The following is a 17758-nucleotide window of genomic DNA, read 5'->3' as shown; positions in this document are numbered from 1 at the left end:
TCGTTTTATTTGAAAATAAAAGGGTTGATAGACTCTTGTAAACCCAGACGATCCCGGACCTGTCGTTCAGATTTCCAAAGTTATCTTTCACGCATCACAAAGCCAACTGGTGACATGAAAGCAGTAACCAAATAAAACCAATGACATTGAAATTTCCATTATAGAAAGCTATTAATGTCGCTCCAGTTGTTTACTCGGTTGTTTTCAATAACAGGGATATTGGACGCACGAGTGTATCGTCAACGCGCCATCCCTTACCACCCCCTGCCACTGTTGTGGGCTTTGGTTCAATCCACAGTTAGAATTGTACGGGAAAGCATGCTGTGGCCATACGAGTGGGTAGCTTATTCACATGGTGCTTGCCAGGCGAGTGTCCACGAGCTGTGAAATCAGATGGAAGTAAGGGGCAGATCCAGTCTCTTTTCGCTAACTTGTTTGTGTCTCTTGAGATTTAATGCAGGGTAAGTTCTGCACGCGTTACTTGAATCGTTGTTTTCCTATTCGTAAGTTTCCAAAGCAAAGTTCGGTATCAGCTGTCAACCGGAATGGGGCAATATGTTTGATGTTCACTTATACTGTTTTTTGTTTTCTCACGAGCTATGGCCTTCACCTTAATGGACACTGAAATTGTACTGTTTGTTAGTCAGTAGCACGAGCGCGCATAGTCTGATGGTTTTTGTTTATCAAGAGATAGATTACGTCTAAATCAGCTACAGGAGCTCCTGCAGTCTTCGCAGCCATAGTCCTTGATGTTCAGAAAGTATTTAATCGGGAAAGTTTCTTCCAGCAGCAGCTATGACACAATCAACGCAGAATAATTCCAGATGCTGCGCTGTGTACATTGACGGCATATGAGCACATGCCTTTTATGCGGTATTCCAGTAACCTATAGTGATTACTGGTTTACAGCGATCAACGATAAAGTGAGGGCGTTGTTTGTGTAGAAAGACTTACACAGGTTATTCAGGTTGATTAGAATATTCAACTTGAGACTTAACCGAGATCGCGCATAGATGTTATGACTGTTTTAAATATATATATATATATATATATTTTCAGCGTATGGGATGCTGTGGCATCAGCATGCACGCATGAAAAATCGCAAATGTTTGAAAACGATAATAAATTCTCCTTCATTACAATTTGGTCCGTAAATGTCAGGTCGATGTATCATATTTATATCTCATCAAGACAGGAGGAATTTGAATAATTTATTAAGCATTTTGACAGGGAACACATTTATTAAAACAAAAATAATTATGTGACATTTGCGACACTTGTGCAATCATTGTTGATTGGAATGACATTCAGGAAAGTTTGTTTTGCTTCCCAGGATTTGATGAATGAATGTATGTTGGTCTTTTCTATTTCTGTTCACTAGTGTCTCCTCTCTCCCACTTCTTTCTTTCCCTCAACCATCCAGCCTCTCTCTCACTCTCTTTCTCTCTCTCTTCTTCACTCTGTCTCTTTCTCTCTATGTCTGTGTATGTGTGTGTGTGTGTGTGTGTGAGAGAGAAAGAGAGTGCTGGGTGTCTGTGAACAGTGAAATCAGCAGAGAAGGCAACAGCATAGATAAACTAACCTTGTTTGTCTACATTTGCAATTTCACAAGGCTTTTAATTAACATAATGTCTGTTTTACAATGAACCAAATTGTGTTTAATTCCTCCTGTAGGCAAACAATTATGTCAGATTGATTATGTTGCATTCCAGTCACTGCTTATCATACAGTAGGTCTACCTTTCTCAATCAACATGCATAACTGATAGCTAACATAGGCTGATGTGGGGAGATTGATTTGGCTTTGGGCCGAGGAGTTAACCCTTGTGTTATCCTCAAATCTTACCGACACTCATTATCCTTGGGGTCAATTTGACCCCAGCTAAATAAACCCTCAGAAAATTATTATAATTCATATTGTTACCCAGTTTTTTTGTGACAGGTACTTAACAAGAGTGTAATAACCACCATCAAAAGCCCTACAAAACAATCCCACCCCCCTACACCCCTTTATGAACCTTGGCTGGAACTGGCAATATTGCCCATCCAGTGTCAGCAGCCCAAAGGCTTGCTGTTGCTTCCCCTTTTGACTTATACAGTCCTCCCAAAATGACTTATATGTAATATGTACTTGTCTATGTAATAATGATAATAACAATATGTTCTCATACTATTCAAATAATAATATCTATAATGTGTCAAATATTCATGTAGCCCATGTTTCATACAGCTGGGGTCAAACTGACCCCAAGGAACATCAATGTACAAAATATTTGTACAGGACATTGAAAACAAATTATTGTACAAATTTCATGCTAACTCTGTTGTACCCTTCAATTGAGGAAAAGTCATAAAACATGAAGCAAAAAAAAATGTTGTTAAACGTTGCTTGGGGTCAAATTGACCCCAAGGATAACATGAGGGTTAAGAGTGAGGGACATCTCTGTCCATGGTGCTGAAACATTCCCCCAGGTACCTCTGTGTTGGGAGGGAATCCATAAGTGATATATCTCCTCTGTCTGTAACATATTTTAAAGTGACCAGAGCTCTGAAGGGTTGTTTTCTATGAAACTTAAAAGACTGGAGAACCTCTGTTTAACCAACAAACCTCCTAACTTCCTAAACATAGCTGTTGAAAACACTTGTCTTTCAAGTGACTGCCAACCTGTCTGATAAACATGGAGGCACATGAGAGAACATTTGTAAACCTCACCCAAGAAAACTGGTGGCTTGCTTGATTACCCTGTGTGTCTAATTAACTCAGAGGACCTTTGGGGACATGTCAAGGTATTGGGTGAAACTGCCCCAGATAAAGCTGAAGGAGGAGGTCCCCAGAAATCAGCTATCAGCCCCAGCTCCTGCCAGTGAGCTCATTTCCTCCATCTTCCTGCCATCAACTGATGAAGGTCTCACTGGCAGATGCCACTGCTTTGGGACAGACGTCTTTTCCGATCTGAAAAGAGTGTGCTTTTGCACAGCAGGGAGATGGTCGCTCATGGTTGCGCTGGCAGATGCTTGGGAGATGAGCCGGTGATTGGCAGTATTGAGAATGCGGGTGCGCTCAATTTCATGCCCCTGAGCACCATCTAATAAAGCAGGTGGGTTACAAAGGAGAGGGACGTGACTAATACCAACAGAAAGAGGCCAGGGCGTGTGAGCATGTGTCTGTGTGTGTGTGTGCGTATGTGTGGTGTGTGTGTGTGTGGTGTGTGTGTGCATGTCTATGTGTGTGTGCGTGAATGTGTGGTGTGTGTGTGTATGTCTGTGTGTGTGTTTGTGTGTGTGTGTGTGTGTGTGTGTGTGTGTGTGTGTGTGTGTGTGTGTGTGTGTGTGTATGTGAAAAAGAGGGGGCTGGAGGTGCTAGTTGGGTGTTGAGGGGAACACTTTTGTTGAATGCTCAATGGCTGAGGAGAGTGATGGATATCAAAAAGAAACAGAGCTAGAGAGTGAAGAAGATAAACTGGTTTTGTGAAGCACATCCCAATGTGGTAATGATCATGTGGATAACACACACACACACACACACACACAGATGTTCCCTGACAGGATGGTGTGTATGGATGGGTGTACCGATGCACACTGGGCAATGAGATACACTGTAGGTGATCAAAGGCACATTAATCACTCACAGGAACAGTGCCATGTGTCAACGGCATCACAGAGTAGAGTCTCGTGTCTCAGTCTTCCGGTAATACGCCTCCTGAATGTCAAATGTGAGAGAGAGAAGTCTCTTTTAATTCACTTCTCGCCATTAAATTCAGTTTAGTCAGGTTGTGATGGGTAGGAGACGCTCACAGCAGCACAGAGTGTTTCAGATAGACACAGTGAAGGCTTCCAGCTCTCCTTGACTGGGAGCTATACATCTTGCCTCATATGTTTGAAGTTCAGTTGATGTGACAGTTCGCAATATCCTCTTTTGTGTTTATTTTTTTATTTGTTTTTTCACATTGTCTGTCACATGGCCTCAGTTTTGACTGATGACAAAACTCAGTGGCTACATTCTTCAGAAGGAGATTTGTTTGAGCTCTGTAACATCATGAGATGTGAAGTTCGCCAGAAATAGCAAGTCCAACACTGCCTGTTAGTGGCAATGACATTGTTTGTCCGCCACACAGATGTTGCTTCCCTGGGGAAGCAGTGAGGCAGTAACGTCGTTAGAGAAAGCGCAGGCCTGGCACAAGCGTTGCCATTTTAAGTCCTGTTGTGCAATTTAAATCTGATAAAAGTCCAATTAAAACAAATCTTATTTCGTCCTCTGTTTTTTATTAAACAACAAGAATAAAACCTTGCAGCTCACAACACCTTAAATTGGAAAATAAAACTGAAGGACTCACATGATCCACGATGGTTCAGCTGTAAAATGCATGAGATGTGTTAATAATAGAGGGAGGTGAGCTAGCCAGGACATGGTTAGTGTGTGTGAGTCAGAGATCGGTATGTGTGTGAGTCAGAGATCGGAAACTGGGGCTAGATTTTGCTAACAGAGTTGCCCAGTTAGGGGCTCGTCATCACTTTTGTCGTCACGTTGTAGTTCGTTTGTAGTCCATGTGGCCTTTCATGTCCAACAGTTTTAATGTGAACTTGGGAATTTGACGTTTTTGTCACTTGAAAGCTGCATATCTTTCTTTCACAAGCATCTTACACTATATTTTAAGCAAATACAGTTGTTTGTTTAGGATTAGTGTAGTGTATGTTTTAACCTTTGTTGTGGCATCTGTGTTTGTCACACATTCCGATGGCAAAGCACATGAACACTTGCTGTCGGAAAAACAAAGTAGCCATGGGGGCGGTCCTTGTCATTCCGAGGTGCTCTGAATGCACCATTATTCCCACTTCTGCCTCACCTCTACACCCCCCACCAGCACCTGTCAGAGGTTACCTGGCAGTTGGAGTCATCAGAAAGCGGTGGGAATTATAACTGAAACTGTCGGTTTCAGTGATGTATATGGTGATAAGTCGGGCATATTGCTTATGTCAGCAGAATACACAACACTGCTGGCCAACTGACTCATTTAGAGGAACTTATGCAAGGGCTAATAATCGCTCCATCATTTATTATGAATGGATACCATCCCATATATAACTCTTAAAGGCCATTCTAATGAGGCCAATTTGCTGGATCAGGAGTTGAATTACACTGCCTAGTTGGCCTGGTTTCTTGGGATTTTTGCTCTAAAACTTACCCAAGATATATCTCAGGTTTAAAATTGTAACAATTGTAATCTTGTTCATGTAAAAATGTCCCAGATATCTTTTTATTTAAGCATGGGGATATTAAAGCATAACTATAATTAATGCACATCTTCCAGTCTGACATTTACCCCTCCCTCCCACACACAGATGCTCTTTTGAACAGCATGAGACCTTGACATCGGATTCTAATGACCATGCTCACAGCGGTTGATTTGGTGTGTACATTAGTGCATGCGGAATCCCAACGTGCAGCAGAGCTGAACGTATATTTTACCTCAACCTGTGTGCAAATGCACATGTTTTTTTAAATAACTTACTGCTGGCAGTATGAAGCACCAGTGTCAGCACCGGAGTATGTCTCTGATGAGTGTCTCAGTGTCTTGTCATCGCCTTCACAATCTGCTGAAATACCCTCCAGGAGTATCAACAGTTCTACCGACTACTTGCTCAAAAACGTTTCCGCACCTCTCCGCTCATTTCAGAGTCTAAGGCTGAATGTACTGGAGTCCTTGATATAATAATAATAATAACTTGAAAAGCATTTCCTGAAGGAAATACAGTGCATGAAAATGCTAAAAATATTATGTAAAATTTCATACAGTAAAAACAAATAATGCAGATATAGTTGCAATAGTGTTGCTAGGGTACATATGTTGGTTGTTATGCCAAATTAAGTGGTTGCTATGCTGGTTGCTTGGGTAATCCTGTTGGTTTCTATGGTGGTTGCTAGGTTGACATTGTGGTGGTTGCTAGGCTGTTGCTAGGGTATTTGACATGGTTGTTAGGCTGTTGCTAGGGTACTTGAGGTGGTTGCTATGCTGTTGCTAGGTTAGTTGTGGTGGTTCCTATGCTGGTTGCTAGGTTAAACTCATTGGTTGCTACAGTAGGTTGTAACTGTGGAAGTGGTTGCTAGGCTGTTGCTGGGGTATTTGACATGGTTGCTAGGCTGTTGCTAGGGTATTTGAGGTGGTTACTAGGTTGTTGCTAGGTACTTGAGGTGGTTGCTAGGCTGTTGCTAGGGTACTTGAGGTGGTTATGGTGGTTGCTATGCTGTTGCTAGGGTACTTGAGGTGGTTACTAAGCTGTTGCTAGGTTAGTTGTGGTGGTTGCTATGCTGGTTGCTAGGTTAAACCCATTGGTTGCTATATTGGTTGCTAGGTTGTAACTGTGGTAATGGTTGCTAGGCTGTTGCTAGGGTACTTGAGGTGGTTGCCTGGCTGTTGCTAGGTTAGTTGTGGTGGTTGCTATGCTGGTTGCTAGGTTAAACTCATTGGTTGCTATATTGGTTGTTAGGTTGTAACTGTGGAAGTGGTTGCTAGGCTGTTGCTAGGGTATTTGACATGGTTGCTAGGCTGTTGCTAGGGTACTTGAGGTGGTTGCTTTATTGGTTGCTAGGTAGATGAGGTTTAATATAGTTGGAATGACTGAACAGTTATATAGGTGGATAGTTTAAATGGTTAAATTATTTGCTAGGTAGATGAGGTTTAATATAGTTGGAAAGACTGAAGAGTTAAATAGGTGGATAGTTTAAAAGGTTAAATTATTTGTTAGGTAGATGATGTTTAATATTGTTGGAATGACTGAAGAGTTAAATAGGTGGATAGTTTAAAAGGTTAAATTATTTGTTAGGTAGATGATGTTTAATATTGTTGGAATGACTGAACAGTTATATAGGTGGATAGTTTAAATGGTTAAATTATTTGCTAGGTAGATGAGGTTTAATATAGTATGAATGACTGAACTAGGTAGATGAGGTTTAATATAGTTGGAATGACTGAAATAGGTAGATGAGGTTTAGTATAGATGGAATGACTGAACAGTTAAATAAGTGGATAGTTTAAAAGGTTAAATTATTTGCTAGGTAGATGAGGTTTAATATAGTTGGAATGACTGAATAGTTAAATAGGTGGATAGTTTAAATGGTTAAATTATTTAATAGGGAATTATTGTAGTGAGGACTTTTATTTTGAAACAGTTGTGGACAGAGAAAACAGTTGAACATGATGTGTAGTCTTAAGAGAATGAAACTGTATGCTTAAAGGACCAGTATGTAGGAAATAATGGAAAATAAACTGTAACCATTCCATAAATGATCACCATATGTTGTCAGAGAGTAAAGAAACACAATGAATTGAAGTAATGGATTATTTGACAACATTACTCTAACCTGTAAAACCCCGTAAAACCAATGAAAAAAAAGAGTTACGGGGCGGAATCTCTTGGAATTTTCGTTTATGTTTTGAACGATTAATTCTAGAATAGCGTATTAATAATGGGCTAGCGCGTCCTCCTATTTGAGTTGCCAAATTAGCAAAGGCCAACTGTCAACAGCTGTCAGTTGTAGTCATGAACGCCTACAAGAGGCAGGCAAATTTCCAAAATTAAAACAAGAAACAAATTAAGTGGACATCGGAGGAGCTTCCTTAGATGGATCTTCGTAAAAACGAAGAATATCAAGTCTGACGCAGAGCTGGCCATATTTCTCCACAACAGGTAGCCTATGCTAAACTTCATCTGCATCGCTAACTTCAGCTAAATATGTTGGTTAGAGAGGTATTTTTTGTTTTCACTGTTTCCGTAATGTGTAGCTGGGTCATGATTGGAGAAACGTTAAAGCAGCTGCAGGTCAACTAACGTTAGCTAAGTCTTCATTACATCTGGCAATCCAGAAGAGGCTCGCGTCTGGTAGTCTTGAGAATGTTTACCAGTGTTTTGATTTTGGCCTACAGAACGTTCGGTAACAATCCTACAAATCGCACCTTTAAAGCCTGAGAAACTGACAGTTGATGCAGGTGGCCGGAATACCTGGCCTAGGATTCTAATTGCTTAAGGGCTCTATTGTGATGTCATCAGCCCAATGTTAAGTCTAAGGGGAAATTTTGAATAGTTTTGAATTAATAGTTTAAAAAGTATAAAAGTTACAAATATGAAAAATACAAAGCCCGGATGTCACAAGTAAGACCTATGTAACAAAGTTTGAATGAAGTTTCTACGTTAAACGGTTGAAGCTGCATTAAGTGCGTTAGAAGAAGAATAATAAGAAGACTTTGGAAGAACAGTAATACATTTTATTTATAATGCACTTTTCATCAGAAGATCTCAAAGTGCTACAGGTTAAACACACACACACAAAAAAGGTGAGCAGTTTAAGGAAAAAGAAAAGGTTTTAAAAAAACATCTAAAGGGGACCAAAAGCTTTGCTAAAAAGAAAAGACCTTTTTTTAAAATAGTCAGTGGATTGTGGTGCCCTCAAGGTGTCAGGGAGGGCATTCCACAGACGTAGGGCAGCAGCACAGAAAGCCCTATCTCCCATGGTCCTGAGTCTGGTTCTGGGTATGTGGAGGAGGTTTGAGTGAGTTGAGCGGAGGGAGCGTGTGGTGTTTTGTGGGTTGATAATTTCTTTGAGGTAGGGGGGGCATGTCCATGGATGCATTGGTGAGTGAGGAGGGAAACCTTGTACTCAATCCTGGTGGAGACGGGAAGCCAGTGAAGTGAGTGGAGAATGGGGGTAATGTGCTCATGTTTCCTCACTCTCATCAGGATCCTAGCTGCAGAGTTTTGGATGTACTGAAGCCTCTGCAGACTCTTGCTAGGGATCCCAATGAGAAGTGCGTTACAGTAGTCCAGTCTGGAGGAGACAAAGGCATGAACCAGCTTTTTAGCATCTGAGAGGGAGAGAATGGGGCAGAGTTTGGAAATGTTACGGAGGTGGTAGAATGAGGTCTTGCAGAGGTGATTTATATGGGCTTCAAAAGTGAGTTGGGAGTCCATTTTTACACCAAGATTTGTGACTGTTGATGAGAGGGGGATGTTGGAGCCAGAAAAGGTGATGCTGGTTATGGATGATGATTTGGTCTGGTGAGGAATGCCAATTAGTATGGCTTCAGTTTTGATATGTTTCTCTGAATTATAAAAGGACTTTGGGATGGAAGGGAAAGAGCTGGAGCCATTTCGTACATGTCTTTCTCGAGCATTATAAATAGTTTATTACAACATTCAAACAACTGCTGCATTCAGTCATGTCGATGACTAGCATACAGTATGTGATGAAAAATCAAAGTAAATTGAGCTGCATTGCCATGAACTATTCAGCCCAGAGTCTCTTCTCCTTCCTCCATTTAGACAGAAAGTCATCCAGCACATCAATTAGTAATCAAAGAGGGCTTTGGCCTGTGCTCAGACATTGCATAGCAGAGCAGAGAATATCAGTACTAAACTGATGACCGCTAACTGTCCTTTTTTAATACTGTATTTCTTTTCATCTTGGCTTATTCATCATCAGGGACTCTTTACGGGCTTAAATCTACTCTATTTCTGACCCCACAGTGACCTTTGAGGCAGAGCCATAAGTGCTGGCCTGGCTGAACCAGGGGAGACCATGTCGGTGGGTTGGGTGGAAGGTGGAGTCATGACGTACACCAACGCCTCCGTGCTCTCCGCTGCTAACTCCACGTCCGGCGGGGACGACTCGGAGCTGGGTAACTTCTACCGTCCGTTCTCGGTGTTCAGCGTGCTGGCGCTCACACTGCTGGCCATGCTGGTGGTGGCCACGTTCGTCTGGAACCTCTTGGTGTTGGTGACCATCCTGCGCGTGCGCACCTTTCACCGCGTGCCGCACAACCTGGTGGCCTCCATGGCCACCTCGGACGTGATGGTGGCCGGCCTGGTCATGCCACTGAGCCTGGTGCACGAGCTGAACGGCCGACGCTGGAAGCTGGGCCGCCTGCTCTGCCAGGCGTGGATCTCCTTCGACGTGCTCTGCTGCACGGCCAGCATCTGGAACGTGACGGCCATCGCGTTGGACCGCTACTGGTCCATCACGCGCCACCTGGAGTACACGCTCAAGACGCGCAAGCGCATATCTAACGTCATGATCGCGCTCACCTGGCTCCTGTCGTCAGTCATCTCGCTCTCGCCACTCTTCGGCTGGGGCGAGACCTACTCGGAGGAGGACCTGGAGTGTCAGGTGAGCCAGGACCCGTCCTACACCATCTTCTCCACCTTCGGCGCCTTCTACCTGCCGCTCTGCGTGGTTCTCTTCGTCTACTGGAAGATCTACAAGGCTGCCAAGTTCCGCATCGGTTCGCGCAAGACCAACACCATCACGCCCATGGCCGAGGTCGTAGAGGTGACTTACTTTCGGGTTTTCGGGACGGGGTTGTGGGGTGGAGGTTTGACTGCTGGTGAAGGGTAGTAGTGATCATGATGCATGCACAAGTGGGGAATAAATTATTTTGAACCAAATGTATATGGCAAATAACCAACATAACTTGGTTGATTAAAATTATATTATTATTATACTTATTACATTATTACTTATTACACTATACAAAATTGTGTAGCTTTTTCAGTTGTTTTCTTAAAGGTGCAATTGGCGATAGTACGCAATTTCATAACGTTTTTTGTCACATTCCATGAACATCTCTTCACAATCCGCTAGCTGCCCACTACAGAACAGAAAAACGGTCTCTCAATGCAGCCCAGGCTCCACTGTGGAGTTTCTCTCGGAATAATGAAAATATCATGTACGTTGTTTTGGACAGAAGCATCTGCTAAGAATTTTAAATATAAACATAAAAATAAACAAACACAACGTAATGCACAATCGCTGACTGCACCCTTTAATCTCAAGATTGTTGATATTAATATTATCTCTGTTCAGACTGTCTTTGAGATTTACACAGTAGAACTGCCCATAGTTATTCATATTAATGCGATGTTAGAGCACACATGGTCTTCCCTTTTTATTTCTGATTCCCTCTGATTTCCTTTGATTAATCCTTAACACATGCATTCACAAACCTATATACTCAAGGCTTTCCATTAGCATAATGTCAATAATCATTTGTGGAATTCAGGTGTAAACCTGAATGGCCTAAGATGCATTAAGGGCCAGAAGGCATAATTTGTTCTTAGGAGATGGTCCACATGCTTACAGACACACACACACACACACACACACACACATATGCACACACACACACACACATACACACACACACACAGACATACACACACACACACACCACACATACGGACACATACATACACACACACACACACACACACACACACACACACACACACACACACACACACACACACACACACACACAGACATACACACACACACACACCACACATACGGACACATACATACATACACACACACACACACACACACACACACACACACACACACACACACACACACACACATTCACATGCCCATTTTTCTTCGTCGATTTCAATCTGTTCCTTCTGCTTCCTGGTAATGAATCCCAGTCTTAGATCTAAAGCTCTTTTAACGAGGCAGGGAGTCTCGAGGGCATAGTGTGAGAGACCATTTGTGTTCATGTGGATCTACCATTGTGTGCTAGAGAGCAAAGCTCGGGGAACCATGTGTGTACATTGTTTTAAAATTGTGTACATACAGCAATTGCAGGTACTACTGTAACATGACACAGATTCAGAGGTTTGAACTATCTGAATGGATTGCTGATAACTCTCAAAGTTTTGTTGGTGTATACATGACTGGGCAGTCCTGGAGTGCAAGAGGTCATCTGGTTAAATAGATTTCTGTCATGTTGCAGGATACACTTGACTGAGTATACATATGGGTAGCTCATTGTAAATTAAGCAAGTGAAAGGTGACTACCAGTGACTGATGAGTAGATGACCAATGACCACAGACAGAATCATTGATATTCTGCTTCGTGGCTTTTTTGGCTGGTACCAACAACACACACCTTGGGAGAAAATTGCTGAATCGTTTGAAGGAGAGAACGCAATTCTTTCTTTCATTGTCTCACTCCCTCTGTGTTTTCCCCTCTCTCTTTCTTTAGGCATGTGTATGTGTGCACTTGTGTGTCTGCATGTGTGTCTATTCTTGAACACCATCACTTTATTCTTTAGGGAATTGAGTCATCAACACTAATATATTCAGACATGCCATTAAGGCCTCAGTCGTCTCAACTGATCATTTTTTCTCCTCCATTCTTCCTCGCCTAACAATCCCTTCTTTCTTTCCCTCTTTCTTCCAGCCAATCGCTCCATTGCCACCAATCACTACCTCATTGTGGCATTCTCCTGCATGTGCCATTTTCCACAATTCACTGTCTCCACTCTCGGCATAATGAACAGAAAGAAATAAACCTGCCTGAGTGGGCATGGTGATATCTGAGCAACAGGATCTGCAATTGCTATTAGGGCTATTTTGAGAAAACCTTGTTGATCCATCTGTTGTCTTGTCTTGTCCTGTTGACAGGACGAAAAAAGGATGTCTTCCTGTTATGGGCTCACTGCGTGTCTCTGAGTGATAATATAGCAATTAAATCCAATTATAGACCAGGTCAGGATGTGCATGAACACGTGAAATGTGATGATGTTGTCTCCACTAACTCCTCAAAAAGCCCAGAGGAATAAAGACTTCAAAAGAAATCTAAAATATAAATCTTTTCTCCAAATAAACAAATTTCATGTTAAAAGGATTCATCTGCACAATTCAAGTGGATGGCTTTTTGGATGCAAAGTCATATTGTACAAAGTGAACCCAAAATCTGACAGCTGACAAGTAAGACAAGTTGACAAGTTAACAAGTTGACAAGTTGACAAGTTAAGAACAAGTTCTCTGTGACTTTTACTGTGACTTTCAACACAATGATTGGAACTTCTATTGAATTCATGTCAAAACTCAATACTGCTGAAGCTATGATTGCCATTATTCTCGTTTCCTTCGTAGTAAGTTGAGTGGGTTAAGTCAAGACAAGAGGTAAATTCCTCTCTGTCTTGGTGAAGGAATGCTTGAAAGAGAGAGATAGAGGGTGATGTTGTTTGCCATGGCATCATTCTGTTATTGCAGCTCTTTGTGGGACCCAAGGACACAGCAGAAAGGGAAATGGCCCGCGACTTGGACTCGTGACTGATGGTCTAAAGCCGCTGTGCTGCCTAATGTAGAACTCGGTTCCTGACAAGCAGGTCAGCTATTGGAACAAAGGGAAGTCTGTGGGTCGGTATTGCAACTCAACTGTGAGGAAGGAGAGATTCTTATCAGAGAGCTTTCAGCCTGAACTGAATATTTTTCAAGAAATCCATATATTGTGAATATAATAAAGGCAAACCTTACTTTACAAAATGACATAACCTTTTGCCACAAATTGGATTTCATTCCACGAATAAATTTGTTCATTGTGAGATTTAAACTGAACTTAACTGAATTTAAACACTAAAAAGTAAGCCATTACATAAACAGACAAATAGATAAACAGTAAGGATTGTAGATACCTGGATTTTTTGGTCACAATTCTCCTTCCTTCTCCCGAAGGGTTGCCAGTTCTATCCCAGACCAGTAGGAAAAATGTGGGTGGGGGAAGTGGTTGAACACTGCCCTTCCATGCCCACATCCATGGCTGAAGTGCCCTTGAGCAAGGCACCTAATCCCTCACTGCTCCCCGAGCGCCACTGTAGCAGGCAGCTCACTGCTCCGGGTTAGTGTGTGCTTCACTTCACTGTGTGTTCACTGTGTGTTGTGTGTTTCACTAATTCACGGATTGGGATAAATGAAGAGAACAAATTTCCCTCGGGGGATCAAAAGAGTATATATATACTTACTTCAAACACTTCCTGTAACCTGAAAGCACCTGTTCTCTCTCTCTTATCCTAGTTCCCTGAAGAGAACCACTATTTTAGCTCTCACCTCCGTCCATGGAGTCTTGACTCTAAGTTCTCCTTAGCTAAGAAGAGCTCAGCACTGCTCACTAACATGTTAACTTAGCTGCTACAAGTGAAGTCTGCTGGGAACTTGCCAGTGTACCGACAATATTGCCTCTGCATAAGATCCGGAAATGTCTGTATGTTAATTAGTGCCCTGTGTCCCTATTTGGTTATTAAGTGATGATGCAATAATGGTAATAATAAATGTCTTTCCGGGTTCAACAGCTTTTAGAGCTGCTCGTTTTTCTCCACAGACAGTAAAATAAACAATTTTTTCCGCTATTTAGAGTAGCCTTTAGAATTGTCATCTTACTACTCACTTGTTGCCTCAACCTAATAAAATCCTATTTTTCGCAGAAGCCTGGACGTTACCCTTGATTGTATCATCTGGCTGCACAGCTACAGTAATTGCTCTGTTAAATTTAATCGATTTTGTTTTACTCTAAAATGGAGGTGATGGTGACAAGGGTTACAAGTTGCAAAAACGGGCTGGCTGCGCTAGTAAATGTTACCTTTTTTGACAAAAAAGCTATTGGGCCCGTGACGTCGGACTTAACAACCAAATAGTATTTGGTGCCTAGCACACACAGTAACTGGAGTAACTGTCCTTCAACAAAATAACTACCAACTGGAGTTAATGTCTTTCAACAGAACAAGACCTGCAAAAAAGAAGTATGTTTGGTTTATGTTTGTTGTCTCTTTCTCATTCTTTAACACCTGTAAAGCCACCTGTTAAGTGTTTGCTCAGTGATGGGGAAAACATTCTCTTGGTTTGGCTGATTCTTGGTTTATGGTCTTTGCTTCTTTCTCACTCTCGGACACCCGGAAAGCCAAAATGTTTGCTCAGTGTTGGGAAAAGAAAAGGAGCATACTCCAAGATGATACGTTTGCACCATCTTTTCCTCGCCCCCACTCACACAATCCATTTGCCATTTATCACTCTGGGGTGTATTTCCCAAAACCATAGTTGCTATCCTGTTAGCAACTTAGTTGGTTGGCAATGCAAAATTGCATTGCAACCAACAACGTTGCTAACTTAGTTAGCAACTATGGTTTTGGGAAACGCACCCCTGTTCTGTACAGATTCCTTGAACTGATTGGACTTTGGCTGAATGAGCACCAACTTGACCAGAAAAAAAAACTAGTCTGGAAGAAGTGTTGTATCACAGAAGAAATAGGGCACAGCTCAATTGGTCAGTTAGCGGTGAGAAGCCATTGTTATTTGTTTAGCCCCCCTATGGGTAAGTGGCTCACAGAAATCCTCAGCACCAGCTCTTTTTGCATCAACCGGAAAAGGCCATAATCCCATTATCTCACAGTAAAATATTCCCAGCAAATTGAGCGTCAGCGTCAGTTCTGGCAGGCCAAGTAGTCAAGGCGCTGCTAACCGCTATGGGCGTCAGCTGATCAACTGTCAACTCCCTTCGCACTCCCCTCGCACTCCCCTCGCTTCTAAATGGCTATATCCAAACAGGGCGCCTTATTTAAAGCTGCTTTAGTTATTCCTAACTGCTTGCTGCTCGCATTTATGCAACCCACCTCCTCCCCTGCTCCACCCTGTCGTGTATAACATGGCATAGGCTTTTATGTCATAGTTGCCTGCTCTGTTCATATGGGGGAATAGTTTAGCTCACTCAGTGTTAAACTGTGTGAGCGCCCCCTAATGCTGCTGCTGTCCCCAGGCTCACTGCTCTTTCATGGTGCTCATGAAAGGTCTGGGGACCCCTCTGAACAGAGCCATACCGCCAAATTTAATTTGTAATATATTCAATACAATTTCCTAAAGAATTTTTATTGCCTGTGTTGTTCTTGACTTAATGGACCTGACAGAAATGGGAGATGACTTCATTTTAAAGTCATGGATCCAGGACACTTGACATTTTTTGGAGCTGGTCTCAGCCTCTATAGCCCCAACTCTGATTGCCAGATGGACCTCCAGGCTGCCTCTTTGCTGTGCCTGTGAGTAGTCTTTAACCCAAGCTGCAAATTGAACATTTCACCTGCTTACCCGCTCTCTCGGGGAGTGCCAAGCGAGAAAGCCAAACTGACCTTGACTGGTTTAGAGCAAGAGTCTCTGCTGTTGCTCATCAAATGTATCTTGCGATCTCTCTCGGTGTCTCTCTTTCTCCTTCGCCATCTGTCACCTCTCCCCTGACTCTTTCTGTCCTTCTGCCACTCATTCCTATGTTGCAAATGTCTCGTTTATCTTCCTCCCCTCATTTTCTCTCATGCTCACAGTGCCAGTTTTCGTTCCCATACCTTCGAGCAACTCAGACGACAGATGGCGAAGTCACAATAGGATGGTGTCTGCGCCATCTCAGACTTATTGTTATTGTAAAAGGTCAGACGTTCCCTGTAAAAATGGGACAATCGGACACTGAGACAAAGTCTTTATAAAGCAGCTTTGTAAAAGCTGGTTTTGTGGGGTGGTTAGGAAAGGGCAGCCACCCGTTACTGCGGCGGCGGAATGAATTAGACTCTGACTCCAGTTTGGGTTTTCAACAGGAACAGGCAGTTGGACAAAATGGGAGGCATTTAGCAGAGGTCGATGTAGCACCCACTGGGAATTCAATCGAGACAAAAATGATTCAAATCAGAAAGGCTAAATCTGAGTGGGTGGTTGTTGTGAAGGAAAGTCAAACTAAGCCATTTCTGGCTTTTTTTCATATTGACATCATGCGATGACTCAATTGAAATGCTATAGCTTCTCTTTCCCCTCCTCTCCTCTCCTTACCTCACCTCTCCCCTCCTCATCTCTCCTATCCTCTCCTCCCCTCTCCTCTCCTATCCTATCCTCTCCTCTCCTCTCCTTTCCTCTCCTCACCTCACCTCTCCCCTCCTCTCCTCTCCTCCTCTCCTCTTCGCCTCTCCTCTTCTCTTCTCCTCTCCTCCCTTGTCTCCTCTCCCCTCAGGTGAAGGAGGCGGAGGGTCAGCCGCAGATGGCCTTCACGGCGCGCCACGCCACCGTCTCCTTCCAGACGGACGGCGAGACGTGGCGCGAGCAGAAGGAGCGCCGGGCGGCGCTCATGGTGGGCATCCTGATCGGCGTCTTCGTGCTCTGCTGGATCCCCTTCTTCCTGACGGAGCTGGTCATTCCGCTGTGCTCGTGCGACATCCCGCCCATCTGGAAGAGTGTCTTCCTCTGGCTCGGTTACTCCAACTCCTTCTTCAACCCTCTCATCTACACAGCCTTCAACAAGAACTACAACAACGCCTTCCGCAACCTCTTCTCCAGGCACCGCTGAAGGAACTGGGGTGGGGGTGGGGGTTGGGGGGCAGGAGGAGGGAAGAGGAAGAGGAAGAGGAAGAGGAGGAGAAAGAGAAAGCACAAGAGAAGGCGAAGGAGATGGAGAGGCAGGGAAGATAGAGATGGAGGAGATGGAGAGAGAGAGAGAAAGAGAGAATGGGAAGGAAAAAGGATGGAGAGAGGGAGAAAGAAGAAGAAGAAGAGGAGGAAGAGAGAAAGAGAATGAAAAAAAATCGATATAGAGAGAGGGAAAAGGACTGCAAGAGTACGTGTGGGAGAGTCTGAGGAAGAGACGTAGGAGGTGATCGGACTGAAGAATGGACAGGGCCAACATGACAGGAAGAGATAGTCAAAGAAAACCAGCATGTTCTGACTATCTACAGTACACAAAGTTATGACATGCAGTCAGCAGGAGCTCTAAGGAACAAAAAGAAATGGAGTCAACAAGAGACCCTAAGGGGTGAACACTGAGATGGTACAGCCTTTTATTAAAACAAAAAATGAGCAAATAGCAAAGACATAAAACTGGGAACTGGAGAGCATATTACTTATTGGAACAGGAGTTCTAAAGCGGCACAATGCATGCAGAGGAGCACAGAACTGTGGC

At 43.1% G+C, this 17758-nt stretch overlaps 1 protein-coding gene across 2 annotated transcripts; it reads left to right on the top strand.

The window, feature by feature from the left end:
* Positions 1-370: 370 nt before the first annotated feature.
* On the top strand, positions 371-17206 carry htr5ab (5-hydroxytryptamine (serotonin) receptor 5A, genome duplicate b). 2 transcript variants are annotated; one of them, XM_042067849.1, is made up of 3 exons: positions 371-461; positions 9519-10320; positions 16817-17206. In XM_042067849.1, exons 2-3 carry the CDS (start codon positions 9571-9573, stop codon positions 17147-17149), a joined length of 1083 nt encoding a protein of 360 aa, XP_041923783.1. In that variant the 5' UTR covers positions 371-461; positions 9519-9570; the 3' UTR covers positions 17150-17206. The 2 variants fall into 2 exon arrangements, with proteins under 2 accessions (XP_041923783.1, XP_041923782.1); XM_042067848.1 differs by lacking the exon at positions 371-461 and adding an exon at positions 8409-8525.
* The last annotated feature ends 552 nt before the right edge of the window (positions 17207-17758 follow it).

The sequence above is a fragment of the Alosa sapidissima genome, chromosome 17 (assembly GCF_018492685.1).
Source record: "Alosa sapidissima isolate fAloSap1 chromosome 17, fAloSap1.pri, whole genome shotgun sequence".
NCBI lineage: Eukaryota > Metazoa > Chordata > Actinopteri > Clupeiformes > Clupeidae > Alosa > Alosa sapidissima.
This window is presented reverse-complemented; position numbering and strand designations above follow the sequence as displayed.

Coding starts and splice junctions, on each gene's coding strand:
- htr5ab (XM_042067849.1), top strand. CDS start 9,571: ATGTCGGTGGGTTGGGTGGAAGGTGGAGTCATGACGTACACCAACGCC. Junction 10,321..16,816: donor CCATGGCCGAGGTCGTAGAG/GTGACTTACTTT, acceptor CTCTCCCCTCAG/GTGAAGGAGGCGGAGGGTCA.